This window comes from Entelurus aequoreus, linkage group LG13, assembly GCF_033978785.1.
Source record: "Entelurus aequoreus isolate RoL-2023_Sb linkage group LG13, RoL_Eaeq_v1.1, whole genome shotgun sequence".
In the NCBI taxonomy this organism is placed as follows: Eukaryota; Metazoa; Chordata; class Actinopteri; order Syngnathiformes; family Syngnathidae; genus Entelurus; species Entelurus aequoreus.
In genome coordinates, this window is record NC_084743.1 from 50,187,702 (window position 1) to 50,212,571 (window position 24,870).

The window sequence follows — 24,870 nt, forward strand, 5'->3', positions numbered from 1 at the left end:
TACAAAATAAGACTATCGTATTTTTTGGACTATAAGGCGCACTAAAAAATTTCGCAAAAATCTACCGTGTGCCTTACAACCCGGTGCGCCTAATGTACATATTCATTCTGGTTGTGCTTACCGACCTCGAAGCAATTTTATTTGGTACACGGTGTAAATATAAGTGTGACCAGTAGATGGCAGTAACACATAAACGATACGTATGGACTGCAGGCTGACGCCTGTCCAATAAATGACTCAAGCAAGTACATGTAAGCAAGCAACACCAAAACTTTGATGTTTCATTGAGGATATAAAACGTTACACACGGCGCTCAAATCTGTCAAAATGTTTTACTACGACTTTGGTAAGTTTTGGCTTGTCGGCGCATTACGTCTACCGTAGTCATATGTACTGTGCTTCAACATTTTCTGGTATTATTATGGTGTGTGTATGTATAAGGACCCCAAAATGACACCTATTAGGAGACATATTATCTGGCGTTTTGTTTCAAAATATTATGCAAAACCAACTTTTCTTATTTTTGACATCTGCATAAGTCCCGGAAATATTGTAGCCCGCGCCGTAGTCAATAAGCTACTTATTTTTCTCTATCTCCTTCTTGTGGGGCATTCATCCTCCGCTGTTGGCAATTCTAATATCAAGTAGCGTGCAGTTCTAACTTATATCCGTCAGTAGACTCGCTATGGATGCGCTAAAAACTAAGACGACGGGGTGAAGACGCTGTCAAAGTGGAGCCACGTAAATAGGACCGCCCACAAAACGGCGCATCCTGAAGAGACGGTCAGAAAGCGACCAGCAATTTGACCAAAGAACCACAATTACACGTTATGTAGACCAGTGTTTTTCAACCACTGTGCCGCGGCACACTAGCGTACCGTGAGATATTGTCTGGTGTGCTGTGGGAGATTATGTAATTTCACCTAATTGGGTTAAAAATATTTTATGCAAACCAGTAATTATAATCCGCAAATGTGCCATTGTTCAGTGTCTGTACTGTTTAGAGCTCGGCATATCAGTAGGTGGCAGCAGGTAGCTAATTGCTTTGTAGATGTCGGGAACATGGTTTGTCATGATCACAATATGTGGGAGGCAGTGTGCAGGTAAAAAGGTATCTAATGCTTAAACCAAAAGTAAACATAAGGCAAGTGCCGCTAAGAAAAGGCTTTGAAGCCTAGGGATGGCTATGCAAAACGAAACAAAGTAAACAAAAACAGAATGCTGGACAACAGCAAAGACTTACAGCGTGTGGAGCAGACGGTGTCCACAAAGTACATCCGTACATGACATGACAATCAACAACAAAATAGGAGCGCAAGACAAGAACTAAAACACTACACACAGGAAAACACCCAAAAACTCCAAATAAGTCAAGGCGTGATGTGACAGGTCGTGACACTACACCTACTTTGAGACAAGAGCTATAGTCATGCATGGTTGGTTATGGTTTGAATTCATATCCAACAATTGCGAGAACGACTTTTTATTGTCAATATCGGCTGCTGAGTTTCATTTTTTAGTGTTTTCTGTTGGTGGTGTGCCTCCGCATTTTTTCAATGAAAAAAATGTGCCTTGGCTCAAAAAAGGTTGAAAAACACTGCTGTAGATCACAAGGAAGTGTTTAAATGTTGAAAAAAAAATCAGAACATGATCCTTTAATGCGCCTTGCACTCTATAGTCCAAAAAATACGGTAATAGTGAAGGGAGAAGTCTGGCCCCCCGGTCTTTAGTTTTCTGGAAATGTGGCCCTGAAAACAATTTAGTTGAATAGGCTTGGGCTACATTTTGCTGTTACCCTGAATCTGTAGACTGTGTTCAAGGGATGGAGTTCAGTATTGTTGTGTGCCATGTGTCCTAAATACTTTTGTCCATTTGATATATATGACTATCCACTGCCGGGCTCTCGATTTCATTTTTGCTGGTAATGGACCAATATATGAAGCTATAAGTGTTAGTTAGGCACTAAACAAGCTTATCCCTGTCACCGCCTTAAACGAACACCCAGCGCTTTAAATAGGCAATCTGTGCAGGCTAATGCCTTTTAGGTAAAGATTTCAGCATTGCTTTACAACTACTTACTGAGGCTTAACCCTGAGCTAGTCGAGCACAAATGGTCTCTTTCTCTCCCTTTTCAATTCAAGGGCCTTTTAATCCTTCAAAAGGCCCGCAGTGTTCAATCACATAAGTGGGAGGGGACGAGGATGAGAGGAGGGGGGTCAATGCCAGAGATGAAAGTAACACAGGGATGACCTGCTCCTGCACAAAACTCATCTTGAGTCTTTTATCAGAGGTGAAGCATAACTGAGCGGCCTCATTTGGGCTATCACAGCAACAGTGCTCATGCCCTTTCCCCTACCCCGGTGCAATTAGTGGCAGCCATTTAGGGGGCAATTTAATCGTCCGACTTTATTCTGACGGGTTCAATCATTTGTCAAAGACATACTAAGTGTCCTCTGTAATTGCACTATTCACTCAAGGCCAAATAACACGTTCCGCACTAAGGAAATATTACCCAGGTCTTTGTGCTTGCTGTCACGTGAAAGAAAGGTATTTCTGCCACAAGTACCTCGTTTCACTTTGACTCTCATTTCAGTCTTTAATTCTGTGTTTTTCAACCTTTTTTGAGCGAAGGCACATTTTTTAAATTGAAAAAATCCGGGGGCACACCACCAGCAGAAATCGTTAAGAAATGAAACTCAGTAGACAATAAAAAGTTGTTGTCTCAATTGTTGGATATGAATTTAAACCATAACCAACCATGGATCACTATAGCTCTTGTCTCAAAGTAGGTGTACTGTCACGACCTGTCACATCACACCCTAACCAACGTTCCCTCTAAGGTGCGCACTTGTGCAATTGCGCACTGCTCACGCGTCCTCTGTGCACAGCAAATTAATGCCGCGCAGAAAATTTAAAATCCCATCTGAACTTTAAACAAAATAAACACATTACAATTTATTCTGTATGATTTTGCAATGCAACTCTGTGAGTGACAGGTGACAACAAGAGTGGCCCCAATGAATAAAACAATCTTTGTCAACACAGTTCAATTATCGTCTGTCGAGACACTTTACGGACAGGAATTCCATCAATCACTTTATTGAGCAAAACTGTTTGTAACCACACCAAAAACATGAATAAAAAAAACTTTTATCTTGCTTGTACATCCCTTTGAGACACTTGTGATTTAGGGCTATATAAATAAACATTGATTGATTGATTGATTGATAAAAACTGGTAATTTTCTGCCATACAAACCAGGCTTAAACCAACTTTGTCATCCGTCATATCAACAGGAGCCGCTTGCTCTGTCTCACCTGCACCAACACACGCACTCATGGCACTTAGCCAGTGCTGCGTTTATGGCCACACAAAAAGTCGGACAACCCCAACGCCACACAACGTGTAAATGCCAGGTTGTAACACTCTGACTCCTCAATCAGATGTGTGATTATTTTACTGCCATTTATTAAGAATGTTAATCTAAGGATATTATTAATGAAATATTGTCACTAGATTTCATAAATGCTAATAAAAAGATGTATTTTACAGACAGAAAGTTACAGGAACTAAATGTAATCTCTGAAAGGGGTAACATTTCTTTTAAAGACAGGACCCGCAGACAGACATACAATACTAGCACATAGGTCATGAAAAACACGTTTTTTTGTTATTGTCATTGTAAGAGGGCAAAATCACTTATATCAGTAAATTATTTTAATAAAACATTTAAATTGTTATTTAGTCAGGTTTGGGACAGGTGTGATGCTGGTGTGGCCACAGTGTGCACGTCTGATGTTGCTCACATGTGCTCCACTGAATGCTCAGGGAGTTTGTGCGTTTGCTCACAAACATTAAAAATTAGAGGGAACATTGGCCCTGACTTATTTTGAGTTTTTTGGTTGTGCTCCCGTGCATTGTCTTGCGCTCCTATTTTGGTGGCTTTTCCTGTTTTTTGGTATTTTCCTGTTGCAGTTTCATGTCTTCCTTTGAGCGCTATTCCCCGCACCTGCTTTGTTTCAGCAATCAAGAATATTTCAGTTGTTGCTATCTTTTTTTGTGTGGACATTGTTAATTGTCATGTCATGTACAGATGTACTTTGTGGACGCCGTTTCTGCTCCACAGTAAGTCTTTGCTGTCCTCCAGCATTCTGTTTTTGTTTACTTTGTCGCCAGTTCAGTTTTCAATCAATCAATCAATGTTTATTTATATAGCCCTAAATCACAAGTGTCTCAAAGGGCTGCACAAGCCACAACGACATCCTCGGCTCAGATCCCACATCAGGGCAAGAAAAAACTCAACCCAATGGGATGACAAGGAGAAACCTTGGAGGAGACCGCAGATGTTCATTCATTCATTCACACCTGGTGGTGGTAAGCTACTTTCGTAGCCACAGCTGCCCTGGGGTACACTGACGGAAGCGTGGCTGCCAGTTTGCGCCTATGGCCCCTCCGACCACCACCTATCATTCATTCACCAGTGTGAATGGCACTGGGGGCAAGGGTGAAGTGTCCTGCCCAAAGACACAACGGCAGCGATTTTGGATGGTAAGAGGCGGGGAGCGAACCTGCAACCCCCAGGTTTCTGGCACGGCCGCTCTACCCACTACGCCACGCCGCCCCAATATCACATTCTTTATTGTGTTTTGGAAAAAGGTTGTCATAAACGTTACTTATCTCCATCCATCCATCCATTTTCTACTCATTAAACACAAATAATGGAAAAGAAAACCAATTTCTATGCATATGTAAATGTATTCAGTTATAACCATTCATTCACTTTCTTCTTTCCTTCATAAATCTAAACTTTACCGCTGCCAGTATTTAAAAAAATATTTTTATTGTAATATTTTCAGAATGTGTTTGTTCAATTTTTGGCCAAAGTGCCATGATTTAAATAGTGGCCCCTGAGCTAAAATGAGTTTGAGACCCCAGCATTAGGTCCTCTTCCATGGCAGGAACTTTTACAGAAACGTTCCCATTTATAAATAAAGTTCCTCCTGTGTTTCCACCAAAAACTACCCTGGTAGATTTAGTTCTTCAGGAACCTTTCCAATTTCCTGCCTGCTAGGTGGGACTTTCGGAAGGTACCCCGAACCTTTTCGGGGGCGTTTCTAAAACGTATTTCTCAAACACAGACCGCCATTTAACAAATATTAGACAACGTGTTTATTTCTTGTTTCTTGAGTATTTCTATTACAACAAAACTTGACGACGGAGAAAAAGAAGAACAAAAGGAGCTTTTGACCGGCAGGAACTTTTGTGGGCTATCTTTGTGCTGGAAAACACTGATCAGTGGAACTATCTTGCAGTGTTTTTACTCAGCCGTTGTCTCAAAACTGTATGCAGTTAATTATTGTTAATTCATTTTTATAAATTTCATTTTGATACCCAAAGCTACGAGAAGTGGACAGACTCTTCTAAACATATTTACAGAGCTAGACTCGAAGACTTTAGCTGCTTTCTACTCTGATTTTGATGGATAAATGTAGAAAAAAAAGAGGCAGCACACGACTGGAATGAAATCAAACATTAACTATTTACTTTATTACATGTTGAAAAAGTAGTCAGTGACACTCCATTTGTGTAGTTATTAGCCTTAACCCGAGTGAACAGAATGCTAACGCTAACTAGGCTAACGCTAAAGCCGATGTGTTTGTGTTGTCGGCGTGAGATAAACTCTGACATTTATTACGGTATTTATAAAATGTTACTTACAGCTAAAAGGACCAAAGTAATCACCTGACTCTCATGAATTCATAATTTACTGAGAGGATGACTTTCTGACTGTTGGACATTGCGGACAAAAGCCTGACTTTTTATAAACAATTCGGTACACTTTATTTTTTTAATCGCATTGTTTTGTATATTATTGCTTTGTATTTCATTTACTTACTTTTTAGTAAAATAACTGACCTAATATTGTCTGTTTATTTACATGGTATCAGTGGAGAAATCAACCAATCCCTATTTAAGACAAGAACCCATTTGTTCTTTTAAATGCATTTTAACTTGTAGTAGGGCTGGGCGATATGGACCAAAACTGATACCGCTGTATTTTTAGTCCGAATGGCGGTATACGGTATATACTGGTATCTTAAAAAAAACGTGCAGAGTGTTAATTTTAAAACTACTTTTCAGCCACCCAGTTGCTATACTACAGTATATTTGTTCGCATAGGCTATATATGTTTGTATGTATATATATACATGTATGTATATATATACATGTATGTATATATATACATGTATATATATATATATATATATATATATATATATATATATATATATATATATATATATATATATATATATATATATATATACTGTACATATAAATTGACAATGTGTCCCAGCTGGCCTGGGAACACCTCGGGACCACCGAGAGGAGCTGGACGAAGTGGCTGGGGATCTCTGCGGATAAGCGGAAGGAAATGGATGGATGGATTTATAAAATGGTGTCAGCACAGCAAAGGCAGACATTCTCTTTTCCGTACAACAAGGCAAGCCATTATTGCATTTAAAGGGAAGCGCCAGCTGTTATGATTACCTTGCCAGCAGGCACCGATTGTCAGCTGCATGTCGATCTCCGACGGGTGAATGGGCCAGTCGTCAGTCACCAGGTAGGGGTCATAGGTCACTCCATCCACATAGAGTGTCACCGCTGGGAACTCTACATTGATGACGTAGTAATGCCACTCCTTGTCACAGATCTAGCAGAGAGGAAATATATTGATAAATTGTAGTGAAAGCGGAAGACAATTTGCAATGTTTCAATGTTAAACTTTAGGAAAGTTCACTAATTTGCACGCAAAGCATGGAAATGACAGAATACACACCAAACCACCTTAATACCTCAATGTCTGATTCACTATCTCTGTTTATGTTAAGCAGCATGAGATCTCTCATAGTCACTATAAGAAGGGAAACAATACATTATTATTTTCATAAAAAACTAATTTGCCACTGACATGTATGTGACTTAATATTGTCATGATCTGACAATTTAGTATTTTGTTTGACCAATCAGTGAGGAGAACGACTGGAATCGGGTTGGCCATACTCTATACACGACTCTGCTGTAGTCTATACACTACTGCCATCTAATGTCTTGCAATTGCAACTGAATGCAAAATCTACTATCCTTGCAAATGAGACACCGAAAGAAGTGTAAGAAATCAAGATATAACTAGACAGTACAGTTATCTTGATCATTTACTACTCACTGTGAAATTTTGAATCAAAAATGGGATTTTATCATTAAACACATTTACATTTATTAACACAAAAACATCGCAAATTGGTACCGGTATTGATTCACAGGTACTAGAAAATTGGTAGCGTATCAGTTCCAATGTGAAAGGTACCCATCCATAATAGTGTGTCCATTGTTTTTGAATAGCTTAGATGAAAATAGGTATGTATCTGACAATACACAACATATGCAATATGAATGTTTCTCAAACATTTATTCCGCCAAATGAGGTATGCTAATGAGGTTATTTTCTTCTAAACGACTACAGGAAAATTATCTCTGCTTAACAGAGAAGAAATGACACGCAACCTTCTGCCAGTCTACCCAATACCAAGGCCAAGAAATAATGAGTATTTTAACCAAATAATAACAACTTATAAGCCTATTACTATGTGACTTCGGTTTTTTGTACGCCCCACTTTTTAAAATGATTAGGTTTTTAATGAAATTTTTTTTTCATATGTTGTTTCTTTTATGGCTGAGTTTGACATACAAAATAAATTCATGAACTTGACACTTTGTCTATTGAAATCAGTAAATTAATCATTTAATCATAAAATTAAGTAATCAAATCATTGAATAATAAGATCATAAAAATTTTATAAATTACTAAGTTATTAGATAATTACACATTGAAATAATTAAATATTGAAATAATAAATGTACTCTAAATCCACTTCTCAGAGTGCCTTTTAGTGGAAGGCGTTTCATTGGAGGCAATGCAAAACACGATCTACACATTATCGTTGCAACTACGAATCCTAAAAGTGCCGTAAGTTCATGTGTGGTCACTATGAGATACAGGAATCTATTTATTCATCTCAAAATTATAATTCAAATGTTAATACTGGAATTTACAAATGTATCATATGAGACTCTCCTGAGAGAATGCTTGACTGTGCCACTTAACAGCATACTTGACCATTTCTAACTGATTGCATAAGCACACTCGAGTTGTTTTTTTTTTTTTTTTTCCTTTTTGCATTATCTCGCTCACTGTTTTGCCACAGTTGTGCCGGGGCTTATCAAGCTGTGTTTGGCCTCTTCCTCCCAGCTTGTCTCATTCAATGTGTGCCTGCCTCTGATCACTTTCCTTGGGGTAACCTTGCTCTGCGCTCATGAAAGCCCAGAAGTTGTTTTTCTTTCTTGGAATATTTAAAGCACTTTTGACTCGGGGGTCGCATTGGCCTTTACCGTATATTTATTTATTTATTATTATTTTATATTTTTTTATCAACTTTTTACAAAAGCTTTTGTAAGCCATCTCCAAGAGTTTTTTTCGTGTTTTTCTCGCCATCTCCGGGTCTAAGTTGACATCTTCTCGGTTAATGGTCACAACCTTCTACTATCCAGGTAAGAGGCATGATTTATAATCTAGAAATAACTTTAACCAACTTAGAGGCAAAGCAGCAGCAGAAGCATGTCACCAGTGACAATCTACAATGTAAATAGTCATGAAAATAAAGTAAACGCATTGAATGAGAAGGTGTGTCCAAACTTTTGGCCTGTACTGTATTAATATATATATATATATATATATATATATATATATATATATATATATATATATATATATATATATATATATATATATATATATATATATATATATATATATATATATGTATGTATGTATGTATGTATGTATGTATGTGTATATGTATGTCTGTATATATGTGTGTATATATATGTATATAAAGTATTGTTTACTTATGTGGGATGATTAAACATTCGTCAACATTCAATACAATGATTAAAAAAAAAAAAAAAACTACTGGGAAACGTTAAGAAAGTTTATGTTGCCGTCTGGGTTGGGTGTAGTTGATCTGGAGCCCAGGATCCAGAGACAGCAAGCAAAGTGCAAACAACAAAAAAACAACAGGGCCTAGGAAGTAGTGTTGTGCGGATTGATACTGATATATCGATAGTCTACACTAAATCGTTATGCTCTTATATCGATTTTCAAATCAAAATATTGATACTTTTGATATTTTAGTAATTTGAGATTATGTACAGTATATCATTGACAGAAACACACTGAAAAGTAATTACATTTATGAGTTCTATAATAGGACAATACAATAAACTCTCACTGGAAATGGAGGTTAGATTTATTCAGGTAAGGTTGAAATAATGCATAAATAACTCTGTTTTGTATTCTTTTTGAGCTATGTAATTATTAAAAAGATTCACTACCTTGTAAATGTATTAGATGAATTACACATATATACACTACCGTTCAAAAGTTTGGGGTCACCCAAACAATTTTGTGGAATAGCCTTCATTTCTAAGAACAAGAATAGACTGTCGAGTTTCAGATGAAAGTTCTCTTTTTCTGACCATTTTGAGCGTTTAATTGACCCCACAAATGTGATGCTCCAGAAACTCAATCTGCTCAAAGGAAGGTCAGTTTTGTAGCTTCTGTAACGAGCTAAACTGTTTTCAGATGTGTGAACATGATTGCACAAGGGTTTTCTAATCATCAATTAGACTTCTGAGCCAATGAGCAAACACATTGTACCATTAGAACACTGGAGTGATAGTTGCTGGAAATGGGCCTCTATACACCTATATAGATATTGCACCAAAAACCAGACATTTGCAGCTAGAATAGTCATTTACCACATTAGCAATGTATAGAGTGTATTTCTTTAAAGTTAAGACAAGTTTAAAGTTATCTTCATTGACAAGTACAGTGCTTTTCCTTCAAAAATAAGGACATTTCAATGTGACCCCAAACTTTTGAACGGTAGTGTATATATATATATATAAAGTATCAGAATCAGATCGGTATTGCCAATACCACAATACCACAAAATTTACTCAGTATCGGATAGGAAAAAAATCAGTGGTACCGTACGCCACTACCAGGAAGCCTATGTAAAACTATGCACCACATCGAGGTCAGATGACATGGCTAGCATAGAAGGCATCCTGACTGGCAATCAGGGACAGGTCTGTTCTGATTACCATTCAGGGTCAAATGAGGGAGGAAAACAGGAAGTGGAAACAAAAAAAGAGCTCTGCACAAAAAATAATGTAAAATTTATTGTATTTTCCCGACTATAAGCCGCTACTTTTTTCCAATGCTTTGAACTCTGCGGCTTATGAAACGGTGTGGCTAACTTATGGATTCTTCTTTGCTAATGTCCATAATGTTTTGTTTTCACCATGAATTGATTAACGTGGACCCCGACTTAAACAAGTTGAAAAACTTATTCGGGTGTTACCATTTAGTGATCAATTGTACGGAATATGTACTGTACTGTGTAAACTGTACTGTTTCATATAATGTATTCTCTTCATTTGCAATCTGCTAGTAAAAGTTTCAATCGATCAATCAAACAACCTGCAAATCAGATGGAAAATTAGAGGGAACATTGTTTGGGGGTATCCATAATACGCCGATAGGGAGAAGTCGGATGTGTCTTTACCTCCGTGGCCGACTCACCGAACCCCTAGGGTTCGATCGAACCCAGGTTAAGAACCACTGGGTTAGAGTGTCCGCCCTAAGATCGGTAGATCGTGAGTTCAAACCCTGGCCGAGTCATACCAAAGACTATACAAATGGGACCTATTACCTCCCTGCTTGGCACTCAGCACCAAGGGTTGGAATTGGGGGTTAAATCACCAAAATGATCCCCGAGCGCGGCCACCGCTGCTGCTCACTGCTCCCCTCACCTCGCAGGGGGTGATCATGGGTGATGGGTCAAATGCAGAGGATACTTTACCACACCTAGCGTGTGTGTGTGTGTGTGACAATCATTGGTACTTTAACTTTTAACTTTTTAAATGAGAAAAATTGCACCTGCAATAAAAAGTCAGTGAAAGTAGCTGAAAGCCATATTCCACTCGAACAACAATGAATCACTACGCGTGTGTGCAATATTTTAGCACTAGCTAATCACAAAAAATAGGGATTCCACAAGCAAGCGTGAACTTGAATAACATCAACTCCACGCGCTAACAAACAATAACCAGGCATCGTTACCTCAACAATCTTCAAAGCCAAAGCTGGTGTTCAAGAGTGAATCTCTGCATCATATTTCTCATGAAAGGAAAAACTTCTGTATTCCCTGATTACTTCCCGGCGGCTGTGTCTGATGCAAATTGACTGATGGATGGGGAGAGTACTGTAAACAAAGGCGAGGAAGGACTGGAAACAACTAGAGGACAAACCAAAGAGTGAAAGAAAGCACCACGGAACAAAAGCATCACACATCAAAGATTTCCCATCATCACTTGGGGCACTCAGTGGTGACAAGAAAACAAAATTGCTATCTGCCCACCTCCAGCTCACACTTTGTCTTTTATCTGCTCTGCTCCTTTTTCGACGCCGTTTCCTCATATCCTCTTGTATTTCAAAGCACATAGGATTTGCGCGGCCATCCCACAAACTTGAGAGGGAAGATTTTGAGAGGAAACGGCAAAGAAGGGCGATAAGGTGGCCTGAGACCAAAAGATGTCAGCCAGACTGATAACAAAGACAGATAGTGGGAGGAAGAGTACGTTCATTATATAAGACTAACTTTTCCAAGAGAGTGGAAGAAGGATGGAAAATTCCATCTTACTAAGAACTAGTGTTGTAACGATACCAATATTTTGGTACCGGTACTAAAATTATTTTGTTACTTTTCGTTACTTTTCGAAATAAAGGGGACCCAAAAAAAATGGCATTATTGGCTTTATTTTAACAAGAAATCTTAGGATACATTAAACATATGCTTCTTATTGTAGTTAGATCCTTAAATAAAATAGTGAACATACAAGACAACTTGTCTTTTAGTAATAAGTTAACAAACAAAGGCTCCTAATTCGTCTGCTGACATATGCAGTAACATATTGTGTCATTTTCCATTCTATTATTTTGTCAACATTAGTAAGGACAAGTGGTAGAAAATGAAATATTAATCTACTTGTTCATTTACTGTTAATATCTGCTTACTTTTTCTTTTAGAATGTTCTATCTACACTTATGTTAAAATGTAATAATCACTTATCCTTCCCTTGTTTGATACTTTACATTAATTTTGGATGATACCACAAATTTGGGTATCAATCCGATACAAAGTAGTTACAGGATCATACATTGGTCATATTCAAAGTCCTCATGTGTCCAGGGACATATTTCCTGAGTTTATAAACATAATATAAATGTTTTAAAAAACGAAAGAAGATGTTGTGATGCCAAAAAACTATCAATGTAATCATAGTACCGTAGTATCGACTAGATACGTGCCTGTACTTGATACCATTACAGTGGTAGGTGTAGATCCACCAATGGCGTTTGTTTACATTCGGGAATGGCGTCATTAGCGGTGACACCGGTGAGCTACGGTGTGTAGTGAAGCATGTTTAGCTATTCCTGGTCCTGCAGGGATGATACTTGTAAGAAACATACTTTATATGTCACCATGGAGACCAGGATTAGTGATTTAGAAGAAGCTAAAACACTGCCGACGGCGGATGGACGTTAGCTGCTAGCTAGCTAGCCATGTCTTAAAGCACCTCTTTCTGACGGCGTTTCAGTGTTATAACTTAACCTTTATCTTGAGTTTTTAAGCCAAAATGCATCCGTTCTCCCTTTTCTGTCTACACACTGTGTCTGCTTGTAAGTACTCTGTGATTGTGCGCTGCCGAACATGCTCCTCTGCTCGTAACCCAAAATGATTCATTAGTATCGCGGTACTATACTAATACTGATATACCGTACAACCCTACTAAGAACACATATGATGAAAAAGGAGGTGGCGCAAGCATTCTGTTATTGCCTTTAAAGAAAGCCTAAGGATGTAACGATTACTGGTATCAATAATCATCCAGGGTAAAATTCCAGACGGTTAGTCAAATTTTAATTATCGAAAAACCGCAATTGATTACAGCACTTTGACAAACTCACGTCGATACTGCTCATTTCCTGGAGAAGCAGCTAGCGTGCTAATCACTAGCTAGCTTAAATGCTCAAACAAATTAATGTCGTTCCCCCATTACAAACGTTGTATCTCATTTAAACTTGTCAGAGCAACAAAGCGTTTCTTATGATACTCTTAGAGCACAGCGGTTGATGTAAAGATCCGTACTCGGGCGTGCCTACAACCGGAAGTGACGCAAACCGGAAGTGAAATGTGCAACCCCTGTTTTGGCTTAATCTTTAAGAAACACTCTAAAACTTTTACCAATTAAAACAGAAGAGGATAAACACTGAAATAGCAATTATCTGGCTCTTAAGAAGCCAGAACTAATTGTTAATTGTTATATATTGTATATATTATATAAACATATAATATAATATAATATATCAGTATATATCATATACTGTATATATGATATGTAAATATTACATATACTGTATGTTATATTTTATATTGCTACTAAGGTAACATTTTTACTTTATACATGCATTATACTTTCCATCCTTTGGAACTGAGCTACTGTGTGGAACAATTTCCCTTGTGGATCATTAAAGTTTGTCTAAGTCTAAATCTAAGTCTAACAATGTTTAATGTTATGTCTACCGAGGACAGTATATTACGATATAACAATTTCATATCACGGTTATCCTGACCAAAATTATGATATTTTTCCGTATTGTTGAATGTGCTCAAAAAATACTGACACATACACTAATATATTTTGAGTAACTTATTAAAAAAAAGACACTGTTAAATAAATGTTTTGTTTTTCTAATACTTTTTAGTCTTAGTAGATGGCTACGTTTTTTTTGTTTTAAAATATTGGTTTGTACTGTAGCACTTTAAAATGTATTTAAATGAAAAGTGCATGACAAATAGAATATATTATTATTATTAGGGCTGTCAAACGATTAACATATTAATCGTGATTAATCGCATTGTTCATAATTAACTCAAAATTAATCGCAATAACCGCAAATAGATATAATTTTTCGTCATTAATAAGTGTACACTAGACAGATAATTTTTACGTTTTTAATACAATGACTGGGTAATAGATTTGCTTTAATTAAATGTTTTTAAACATTTTGCTTTTTGAAACACAAAAATGATATACACATGCTTTTAAAGGTATTAAAACAAATACCTGCAGTACATTGGTGTCTTGCCAGAGTTTGAATATTGTAGGAATACAGAATTTGTATTCCTGCTTTAGGGGCACTTGCATTTAGAGGAGAGGAGCTACACTTCCGTGCTTAGATAGCAGTTTCACACATTAATTACACAACATGTGGATTCTTACAATCATGCTTTGATTGTCAAAGATGTTAAATGACATTTTTTCTAGCTAAATAAATGTTTCTGATATTCTGTACTTTACATGTTGACCACGTTATTGTTATTCATATCTCCGCAAGACAATGATTTATATGCAACATTTTGACCAAAGAATATATGTTATATAGATTACAAGGAAGTGTTTTAAATGTAGAAAAAAAATCATAATATGACCCCTTTAATGCGTTTCATAATCCAGTGCACTTTTTGATATGAAAATAGACCTGATCAGTGCGCCCTATGGTCTGAAAAACGCGGTAAGAACTTTTTGAGCACATTCAACAATACCATGATCATAATGACTCAGTAATCATGATCATTTTTCAACCACTCTGATTTGTGTGCAGGTGCACGCTCAGGGCGCAGATGCATGCATTCAGTAAATAGGGAGCAATCAAAGAAAAAGGAGAGCATTTGGAACAAGAAGAAAAAATTAATGAATCATCACATAGCCCAAACAAAGCAAACCAATTGAACAGGTAAAAAAACACATGGCTTAATTGAGATCATTTAGTATACTGTCATGGATCAACTATAAATATGTATGAAGCTCAACAGTGGAGCGGCGGACTGCCATCACAAATCTGGAAAAAACATTTAAGAACATCGACTGGACTGTAAGGTAACCAAACAACACAATTATAACATGACACATTCTGATGGAACTCATTTGACTATTGATCTGACACTAATTTCGCAACAACTGCTACTAGACGGACAAATAATACAACAGCACCATTAAAACTAAAATTAATAATCCATGATTTATTTCAACAGTAAAAAAATATTCAGCAAACAATTGAACAATAATTGCATTTTCAGAAACGTGGGTACATGCTGAGAAAGGAACGGATTGTAAGCTGGAAACTTATTTACTGAATTCTATCATGGAAAGAACAAGAGTGGAGGAGTGGTGTTGTACATGAAGAGAAATATGATTTACAAGGTACAGTATTACAAAATATGGCCATAGAAATTGCGACTCCCTAGGATGCTTCAGGATTGATATCTGTAAAGAAAATCACATTTATTTGTCAGTGGAATATACTTTAATTAGGATGTTCCGATCAGGTTTTTATGCAGCCGAGTGAGATCGACCGATAACAATCACATGTATTAACTGTAATTATTTCAATTGTATTTATGGTGAGTGCTATTGAAAGTTTAACAAGATCAACACAATATGTAAACTAGTTCCTTATTGTCTTTTATAACATACACTACCGTTCAAAAGTTTGGGGTCACATTGAAATGTCCTTATTTTTGAAGGAAAAGCACTGTACTTTTCAATGAAGATAACTTTAAACTAGTCTTAACTTTAAAGTAATACACTCTATACATTGCTAATGTGGTAAATGACTATTCTAGCTGCAAATGTCTGGTTTTTGGTGCAATATCTACATAGGTGTATAGAGGCCCATTTCCAGCAACTATCACTCCAGTGTTCTAATGGTACAATGTGTTTGCTCATTGGCTCAGAAGGCTAATTGATGATTAGAAAACCCTTGTGCAATCATGTTCACACATCTGAAAACAGTTTAGCTTGTCACAGAAGCTACAAAACTAACCTTCCTTTGAGCAGATTGAGTTTCTGGAGCATCACATTTGTGGGGTCAATTAAACGCTCAAAATGGCCAGAAAAAGAGAACTTTCATCTGAAACTCGACAGTCTATTCTTGTTCTTAGAAATGAAGGCTATTCCACAAAATTGTTTGGGTGATCCCAAACATTTGAACGGTAGTGTACAATTGTTTCAGAAAAACCAAGTCAATAATACACAATGCAGGTAATTTTTTTTATTGTCATTAAAAGTGTGTTTATATTCATTTTATGTTGAGCTGTTAAAAAGGAATAATAATAAAAAAAAACATTTCATTAAAGCAAACTAATTGTCCAGTCATGGTATTACAATTTTAAAAATGACCTGTTTAGGGTACACTTATCAATGAGGAAAAATGATATCCGTCTGTGATTAATCGCAATTTAACTTTGAGTTAACTATGAACAAAATGCGATTAATCGCAAATAAATATTTTAATCCTCTGACAGCCCTGGAAAATACAAATATTTATCAAATCACTCTAGTATCGATCATGTACTGATACTACCCTTAGTTTTGACACACCAATTTATGACACAATTAACACAATTTATGATCCAATTCATGGATCGATCCAATACTGACACACCAACAGCCATTGCTATATTATCGTCTCTCTAGACTCTTATTAATCTACTTGTTAATTTCCTATTAAAATCCGCTTACTTTCTGCTGCAACGTGGGTTCATCTACACTTCTTAAAGTTTGCTAAGCACTTTTTTTTCTGGTGTTGCTTAAAGCTAGCTTAGTGGTTAGCTTGTTATTAGCATGTAAATAATGTATTGTAAATAATGTAAATAATTCAATGTATATACTCCGATGATGATTAACTTGTGTGATGACTGTACTATGCTGATAGTATATATTTATACCATGAATTGATTAACGTGGACCCCGACTTAAACAAGTTGAAAAACTTATTCGAGTGTTACCATTTAGTGGTCTATTGTACTGAATATGTACTGTACTGTGCAATCTACTAATAAAAGTCTCAATCAATCAATCAATCAATCAATCAATCAATGCCTCCTTCTTGCCTTCTTACATGTTTAGCCTTGTCCCCCAGTGATAATGATAATGATTGTCAGTCAGGTGTTTAAAAACAAATTCAGAATCAGCCAATGGCGATCGGTGTTTGTGATCGGCATTGGAAGGCATTCATCTGCAATGGCAACCCATGCATTTTCACAAAAGTAAGCCAATACTGATCGGTGGCCGATCGATCTGCACATCCCTATAATAAATAGAGCAATGAAGACATGTATTGAAATATTGGAAGACTACACTCAAGTGAACAATAGCCTATGGGGAAAGACTGCAAGAGGTCATAGTCTACCGCCTAATAAGCAACGCACAAAAGCTTAAAAAGTTTAGGGGTAATGGGTTAAGTGGAGTATCACATAGACACTGAAGGACGGGGGGCTGTCACTGTGGCTGTCTCCAACTATGTTGACTGCTAGTGCACAGTGGATGAAAGTTCTACCTGTCCTGGAGGTAGGTTCCAATTGGACCATATTGCCATATTGGACCAAAAATTTAAAAAAAAAATCTGTCTGGAGCCGAAAAATTTCAAAGCCTTATATAAGTGTTATAATGAAGGCAACACATGACGTAAGTGTCTATATCAGCTATATTAGCCTACTATCAAAGGCTGACGCAAATCTTCGTTGACAGAAATTTTGTTTTATTTTTATTCTACACATTTTTGCAACATTGGAAATCATTAGTAAAATGGAGGCTTCTTACAAGATGAGATAACTTTTGGAAATTACTGGCTCAGAATGGCCAAAGTTATAGATGTGTGTGTCCAAGTTTAAGGAAACGGCAGGCTGTCTTCTTCTAATGGATTTATTACAATCTTTGCAAGCTGGGTAATGTTTGCTGTGGTCTGGAACAACATGGCACACAAACAACTATTAGAAATGCAGCAAATATTACATACAGATAATGTGTCATGAGACATGCAAATATAAACTAAATACGTAGAGGACATAAGTAAAGTAAATTAAATGAGCTCAAATATATCTACAAACGAGGATGCAATATGTACATACAGCTAGCCTAAATAGCATGTTAGCATCGATTAGCTTGCAGTCATGGATTGACCAAATATGCCTGATAAGCACTCCAACAAATCAATAACATCAACAAAGCTCACCTTTGTGCATTCACGCACAGCATAAAACGTTTGGTGGACAAAATGAGACAAAGAAGGAGTGGAATAAAACACATATTTATGTGGCAGCATCGGAGAAAGTTGTACATGTAAACAAACTACGATGAGTTCAAGGATCGCTGAAATTAGTAGGACAAAACGGTGCTTGCCAAATACTCTCATCAGTGAAGCATGTTTAATATAAACAGTGGGATTTCTAAAAATTAGGAAGGTTTGTGTCATGTTTGTTCTCCTACAGAAACCATATTAAAACAAAAAATAGACTTATTCTTCATCTTTTTCCATTTTCACACATCTCTGAAAGAGGTCCAGGGAGCCACTAGGGCAGCGCTAAAGAGCCGCAGGTTGCTGACCCCTGCACTAGGTGGTCTCTATGCTGCAGCGGCTAATACTTAAAATTTGAGACTGCCTAAGAACCACATGAGCTAAATGTCAGGCGGGTCAAGAGCACTATCATGATATGCAGCAACACCCTACAGGCAGTAAATAACAGTGATGTCTCCTGTTGCTAAACTAGCCCTGATGTTATTTTTTTAGGTTCATCTCCACAGCAGGCAGTGACAAGAGTTGGCTCTGTCTTTTGTTGAATGGTTTCAGCATCATACTGATAAATGCTTGGAGCTAATTATCCCATTGTTTAAATGTTTAAATGTTTAAAGTCCTACTGAAACCCACTACTACCAACCACGCAGTCTGATAGTTAATATATCAATGATGAAATCTTAACATTGCAACACATGCCAATACGGCCGGGTTAACTTATAAAGTGCAATTTTAAATTTCCCGCTAAACTTCCGGTTGAAAACGTCTATGTATGATGACGTATGCGCGTGACGTCAATAGTTAAATGGAAGTATTCGGACACCATTGAATCCAATACAAACAGCTCTGTTTTCATCTCAAAATTCCACAGTATTCTGGACATCTGTGTTGGTGAATCTTTTGCAATTTGTTTAATGAACAATGAAGACTGCAAAGAAGAAAGTAGTAGGTGGGATCGGTGAATTAGCGGCGGACTACAGCAACACAACCAGGAGGACTTTGAGATGGATAGCAGACCCGCTAGCCGCCGACCTCACCTTGACTTCCTCGGTCTCTGGGCCGCCGACCGCATCTATGATCGGGTGAAGTCTTTCGTCGCTCCGTCGATCGCTGGAACGCAGGTGAGCACGGGTGTTTATGAGCAGAGGAGGGCTGGGGTAGGTGGATAGCTAATGTTTTTAGCATACCTCTGTGAGGTCCCGTTGCTAAGTTAGCTTCAATGGCGTCATTAGCAACAGCATTGTTAACCTTCGCCAGCCTGGAAAGCATTAACCGTGTGGTTACATGTCCATGGTTTAATAGTATTGTTGATTTTCTGTCTATCCTTCCAGTAAGGGGTTTATTTCTTTTGTTTCTATCTGTTCGGAGCACCACCGAACAGATCTTCAACGTCAGACTACTGATTGAGAAGCACCTTCAGCACCAGCACAACTTATACCACAACTTCATTGACTTTAAAAAAGCCTTTGACCGTGTTTGGCATGAAGGACTATGGCAGGTTCTCAGAAATTACAACTTCGACAATAATCTCATTCAGGTCATCCAAGCACTTTATACAGACTCAAGCAGTGCAGTTCTCATCAGCAACAGCATAGGAGAACCTTTTAAAACATCTATTGGTGTCCGTCAAGGCTGTCTCCTCTCCCCTGTCCTATTTAATGTCTTCCTGGAGAACATCATGGAAAAAGCACTCCAAGAATTCCACACCTCCGTTACCATCGGAGGAAGACCCGTCTCCAACCTTCGCTTCGCGGATGACATTGACCTTATGGGAAAAAGTGAGGCGGAACTCCAGGAACTGACCACCAGACTGGAGGAGGCTGCGAGAGCTTATGGAATGGAGATAAGTGCAGAGAAGAGCAAGATCCTGGTCAACAGTCACAATCACTTACCACCACCGAACATCACATTGAATGGACAAACCGTGGAGGAAGTAAAGGACTTTAAGTACCTCGGGTCCTTTGTGTGTGAAGATGGCAGCTCCACAAAAGAGATCGGAGCAAGAATCGGCATAGCAACATCAGCCATGACAAGACTGACCAGTATCTGGAAAAGCAATACCATCAGCTTCCAGGTGAAGGTCAGACTCTACAAGTCACTTGTTCTTTCCACCCTACTCTATGGTTGTGAGAGCTGGACGCTCACAGCGGACACTGAGCGCAGGATACAGTCCTTCGAAAGCAAGTCTTACAGAAGAATGCTACATATATCATACAGTGAACACCGGACAAATGATTATGTTCGAAATTTAGTTACCACCCATGCTGGCGAACAGGAACCTCTGCTCTCAACAGTTAAACGTCGCAAGCTGACCTGGTTTGGTCATGTCACAAGGCACACCTCCCTGTCAAAGACCATCCTGCAGGGAACAGTAGAGGGGAAGCGGAGACGAGGACGGCTGAGAAAGGCCTGGATGGACAACATCAAAGAATGGGCTGGCTGCAGCTTCCAAACCCTGCTACGAACAGCAGAAGATCGTGAGCGCTGGAGATCCCTGACTGCCCAAGCATCCACCATGACACCCCTACGGCCTCCTAGGCCATGGGATGGGTGAGTGTGAGTGAGTGCATTTAAGCACGATGCTATCACGTTAGCTCCGTAGCTAAAGAGCTTCGCCGATGTATTGTCGTGGAGATAAAAGTCACTTTGAATGTCGATTTCGCGTTCTCGACTCTCATTTTCAAGAGGATATAGTATCCGAGGTGGTTTAAAATACAAATCCGTGATCCACAATAGAAAAAGGAGAAAGTGTGGAATCCAATGAACCCTTGTACCTAAGTTACGGTCAGAGCGAAAAACGATACGTCCTGCACTGCACTCTAGTCCTTCACTCTCACGTACCTCATCCACAAATCTTTCATTCTCGCTCAAATTAATGGGGTAATCGTCGCTTTCTCGGTCCGAAACGCTCTCGCTGCATTGTAAACAATGGGGAAATGTGAGGAGCCTTTCAACCTGTGACGTCACGCTACTTCCGGTACAGGCAAGGCTTTTTTTTATTAGCGACCAAAAGTTGCAAACTTTATCGTCGATGTTCTCTACTAAATCCTTTCAGCAAAAATATGGCAATATCGCGAAATGATCAAGTATGACACAGAATGGATCTGCTATCCCCGTTTAAATAAAAACATTCATTTCAGTAGGCCTTTAAGCAGTCACTTCTATACTATGTTTACACTGCAGGCCAAAGTGGACCAAATCTGATTTTTTCAAAATCTGATTTTTTCCAGATGACTGTTTAGTCTTCAAGTTAAATGGGATTTTTATTAGACTTCAATATCAACACGCACAGGCCCCAATGTGGCCCCAATGGGACCTGGACGTCACCTGCATGCGCAGTTCAAAGGAAGTTTCCGTAAATGAACAAGGAAGTTGCTACTACACAAGAAAACATGGACCCCACAGATCAGCGTGTTAGTGGGTTTGTGCCGTGGCTGTTGTGTACAGGAAGGAGGCAGATGATGGTAAACAACTGCAGGAGGAGGAAGAAGAGAATTGCGAAAAGGAAAGTTATCGACCATAGATGACGTAGACGTGGCAAACAGGTTGCATTGCCGTTTCGACTGCAGTCACTTTTGAAAAGATCAGATTCCAAACGGATTCGGATTTCCTCCTGATGTGGCCCAAATCTGATGGCAATGTATCAGATTTGAAGCTCTTTGGAGAGGTAAGACTCCATCTGTGACAGATTTGATGTTCAGTGTAAATTGAGCCCGAGTACAGTCAGATCTGTTTTCTGGAGTCGTTTGGCAGGCAAATGTTTCCGTTTAAAACGCATCTATCCCTGTATTGAGCAAGATTGGCGGTTTAGTAGTAGCTGGCCCCATCAACCCAGAAACACACCTAAGCGGTGAAAGCATTCAGAGACTCCGAACTGTTTTGGCAACTATGGTCTTATACGGTGCCACTCTGCTAAAGACTGGGTCATCAGTGTATCAATCAGCTTATTGTCAATTTTGCCGAACAAGTTAAACATGAGCAAACTATTGACTGAGACAGGAAAGCAGGGATGTTGAAATGACGACATGCGTGACAAAGGTGGCTTGAGTCACAAGTAGAGTGACTTTGGCCATGAAACAGAATAATCACACATTGTGTTGTTAAAGTGAACAGTACCACTCTCATCAGACAAAATGATACAGAAAGGTGGTAATAATGCCAAAAGGTGCTTATTTTCCTTTTTGCTTTTGAATTTAACTTTGAGTGAACAAAAGTAAAGATGAAGAAAATGGGTTGAGGAGAGTGTGGATTGAGCCTGATGAACAGTGATTGATGGGCAGTAGAATCAAGGTGACTTTATTTCTTTTTTAAGAGGTATGGAATGGAGCCTAGGAAAGAGTGTGGAAGTTACTGGAAATGCAAAATCACGCACATTTCATATTCATTGTAGTTGTTTTTTTTCCCCCAGAGTGGAATGATTATATGTATTAAATGATAAAAACAAGAATTGGGTGCAGCTGTCTTAGTGGGACTGCCTATAATCATCAAACACTGTCAAAATGATAGAAACAAGTACAGTACATCTAATATCTGTATTTCAAGATCAAGTTTCACCCTGATCAGATCCTTTTTTGTAGCCATTACCAAGCTTCTGGAATATTTCCGACCGGATATTTTTGGCAGAGTTGGTATAAATCAATATAATGATTTATGTATGATTGTTTTAAATCAGGGTTATTTAACTAAATTGTCCTGGGGCCACATTTATAGAAAGCTTACTGTACCTTCACTAATGTGTACATAGTATATCAATCAATCAAAGTTTTTTTATACAGCCCTTAATCACAAATGCCTCAAAGGGCTGCACAAACCCCGACAACATCCTTGGCTCTGAAACCACATCCGGGCAAGAAACAACTCAATCCAATGGGACAACGAGAAACCTTGGAAGGAACCGCAGATGTCCATCCATCGTCCTCAGAAGATGTGAGACGGGTGTCAACGTTAGCAATGTTCAAATCCAGCCTGAAAACACTTCCTTAATTGTGCATATGACAACTTGAAGTATTTCATCCACAGTATTTGATCTTTAATTAATTATGATAGTTTTTACAACAAATGTGTTTTCTGATTTTAATTTGAATTATTTTATATATTTTAATTTTTTTAAATTTTCTGTAAAGCACTTTGAACTGCCTTGTGTACAAATTGTGCTCCATGAATAAACTTGCCTTGCATTGCCTTTTCCTGAGAATCAGCATCCTCTGTAGTGGGCATTTGTTTTTTGTCAGATATACAAATTCTGGAACAAAAACCCTGTTATGCAAAAGAATTGCCAATTTTTTTTTACATGACAGTGCTCTACTGTTTTGAGGAATTTGCTGCTAAAATGTTAGTCCCTCCTAATGTTTTCAAACTGAACTCTGATTTGGCCCGCGGGCTGCCTATTAAATATGCCTAGTTTAAATGAATCATGAAGAACCCCAAATTGACATAACGTGCATGTCAATGATACGTGTATGTAAACATTTGATGAATACTGTAAATAAATACAATTTTGCATATTTTTTTCAATATAGGAGTTTTTTGTTTGTTGTTTGCGTCAACTGTTATTGTGACTGCAACTTGCTTAAATTTACATATTTCAAACCAAAAAATATAACAAGAACACCAACGGCTAGCTATGTTTCCATTACTGGTTGACAATATGTGGACTATGGGTTGTTTTGTTTTCCCGGAAGACAAAGGAAAGTTGGCGCGGGCAAGGCGTGAATGTAAGTACATATTTTATTTAAAACACTAACAGACTACAAAAAAGGAAGCAAACAAAATGCGCGCACAATGGCGAAGAATAAACTTGACAAATGAAAGCAAAACTTGCACAAAGGCAGAAACTATGAACATGAAAACGAAAACAACACTTACTGTGGCGTGAAACAGCATGAAAACTATGGCATGGAACTATGGCTTGGAATGAAAGGTAGCAGAGGTAGAAAGGATAATGTCGCCAGGACGATCAAGAGAAACAGACAGGTTTAAATAGCAGTGACATGATCAGTGAAAACAGGTGCGTAACTCAAAACGTGAAACAGATGAAACTAATGGTTGGTGTACAAAACCCAATCGGAACATAACTTAAACAAAACATGATCAACAGACATGACACTGGTTTAAATGAAAATATTAAAAACAAGTTTACATTTTTTATACAGTGGAACCTCAATTTACGAACCCCTCTATTTGCGAATTTTTGGATTTACGAACTTTTCGATCGAGTCAAATGTACGTCCATGTGCAAACTACTGTATGTCTCTTTGTAGGAGCGCTTCTGTGGAGGGGGGCATGGTCGGTGCACCTGCTGCAGGAGTGGGGTGTGTAAGGACCGGCCTCGAAGCACAGCTGGCAGGTGATTGGATTACCCAGCTGGGGCTGATCATCCAATCACCTGCCATGCTTATCAGCAGCAGCCGGGCCGAGACACACGGGGGGAGTTGGAGCAAGCGGACACACATGCACGCAAGACCACGCCGAGACGAGAGAGAGAGAAAAAGCCAAAGGAGACTGAAAAGTCGCCGAGCGTAGTGATGACCTGGCGTGCTCACACA

At 38.3% G+C, this 24,870-nt stretch overlaps 1 protein-coding gene across 2 annotated transcripts in view; it reads right to left on the reverse strand.

Moving 5' to 3' along the window:
• The window catches only part of LOC133663476 (calsyntenin-2-like), a 722,813-nt gene that overhangs the window by 85,009 nt on the left and 612,934 nt on the right, over window positions 1-24,870 (reverse strand). For both annotated transcript variants that reach the window (XM_062067961.1, XM_062067962.1), the window contains one exon: window positions 6,553-6,715. In XM_062067961.1, coding sequence (XP_061923945.1) covers window positions 6,553-6,715 — 163 coding nt within the window. The remainder of the gene's footprint in view (window positions 1-6,552; window positions 6,716-24,870) is intronic.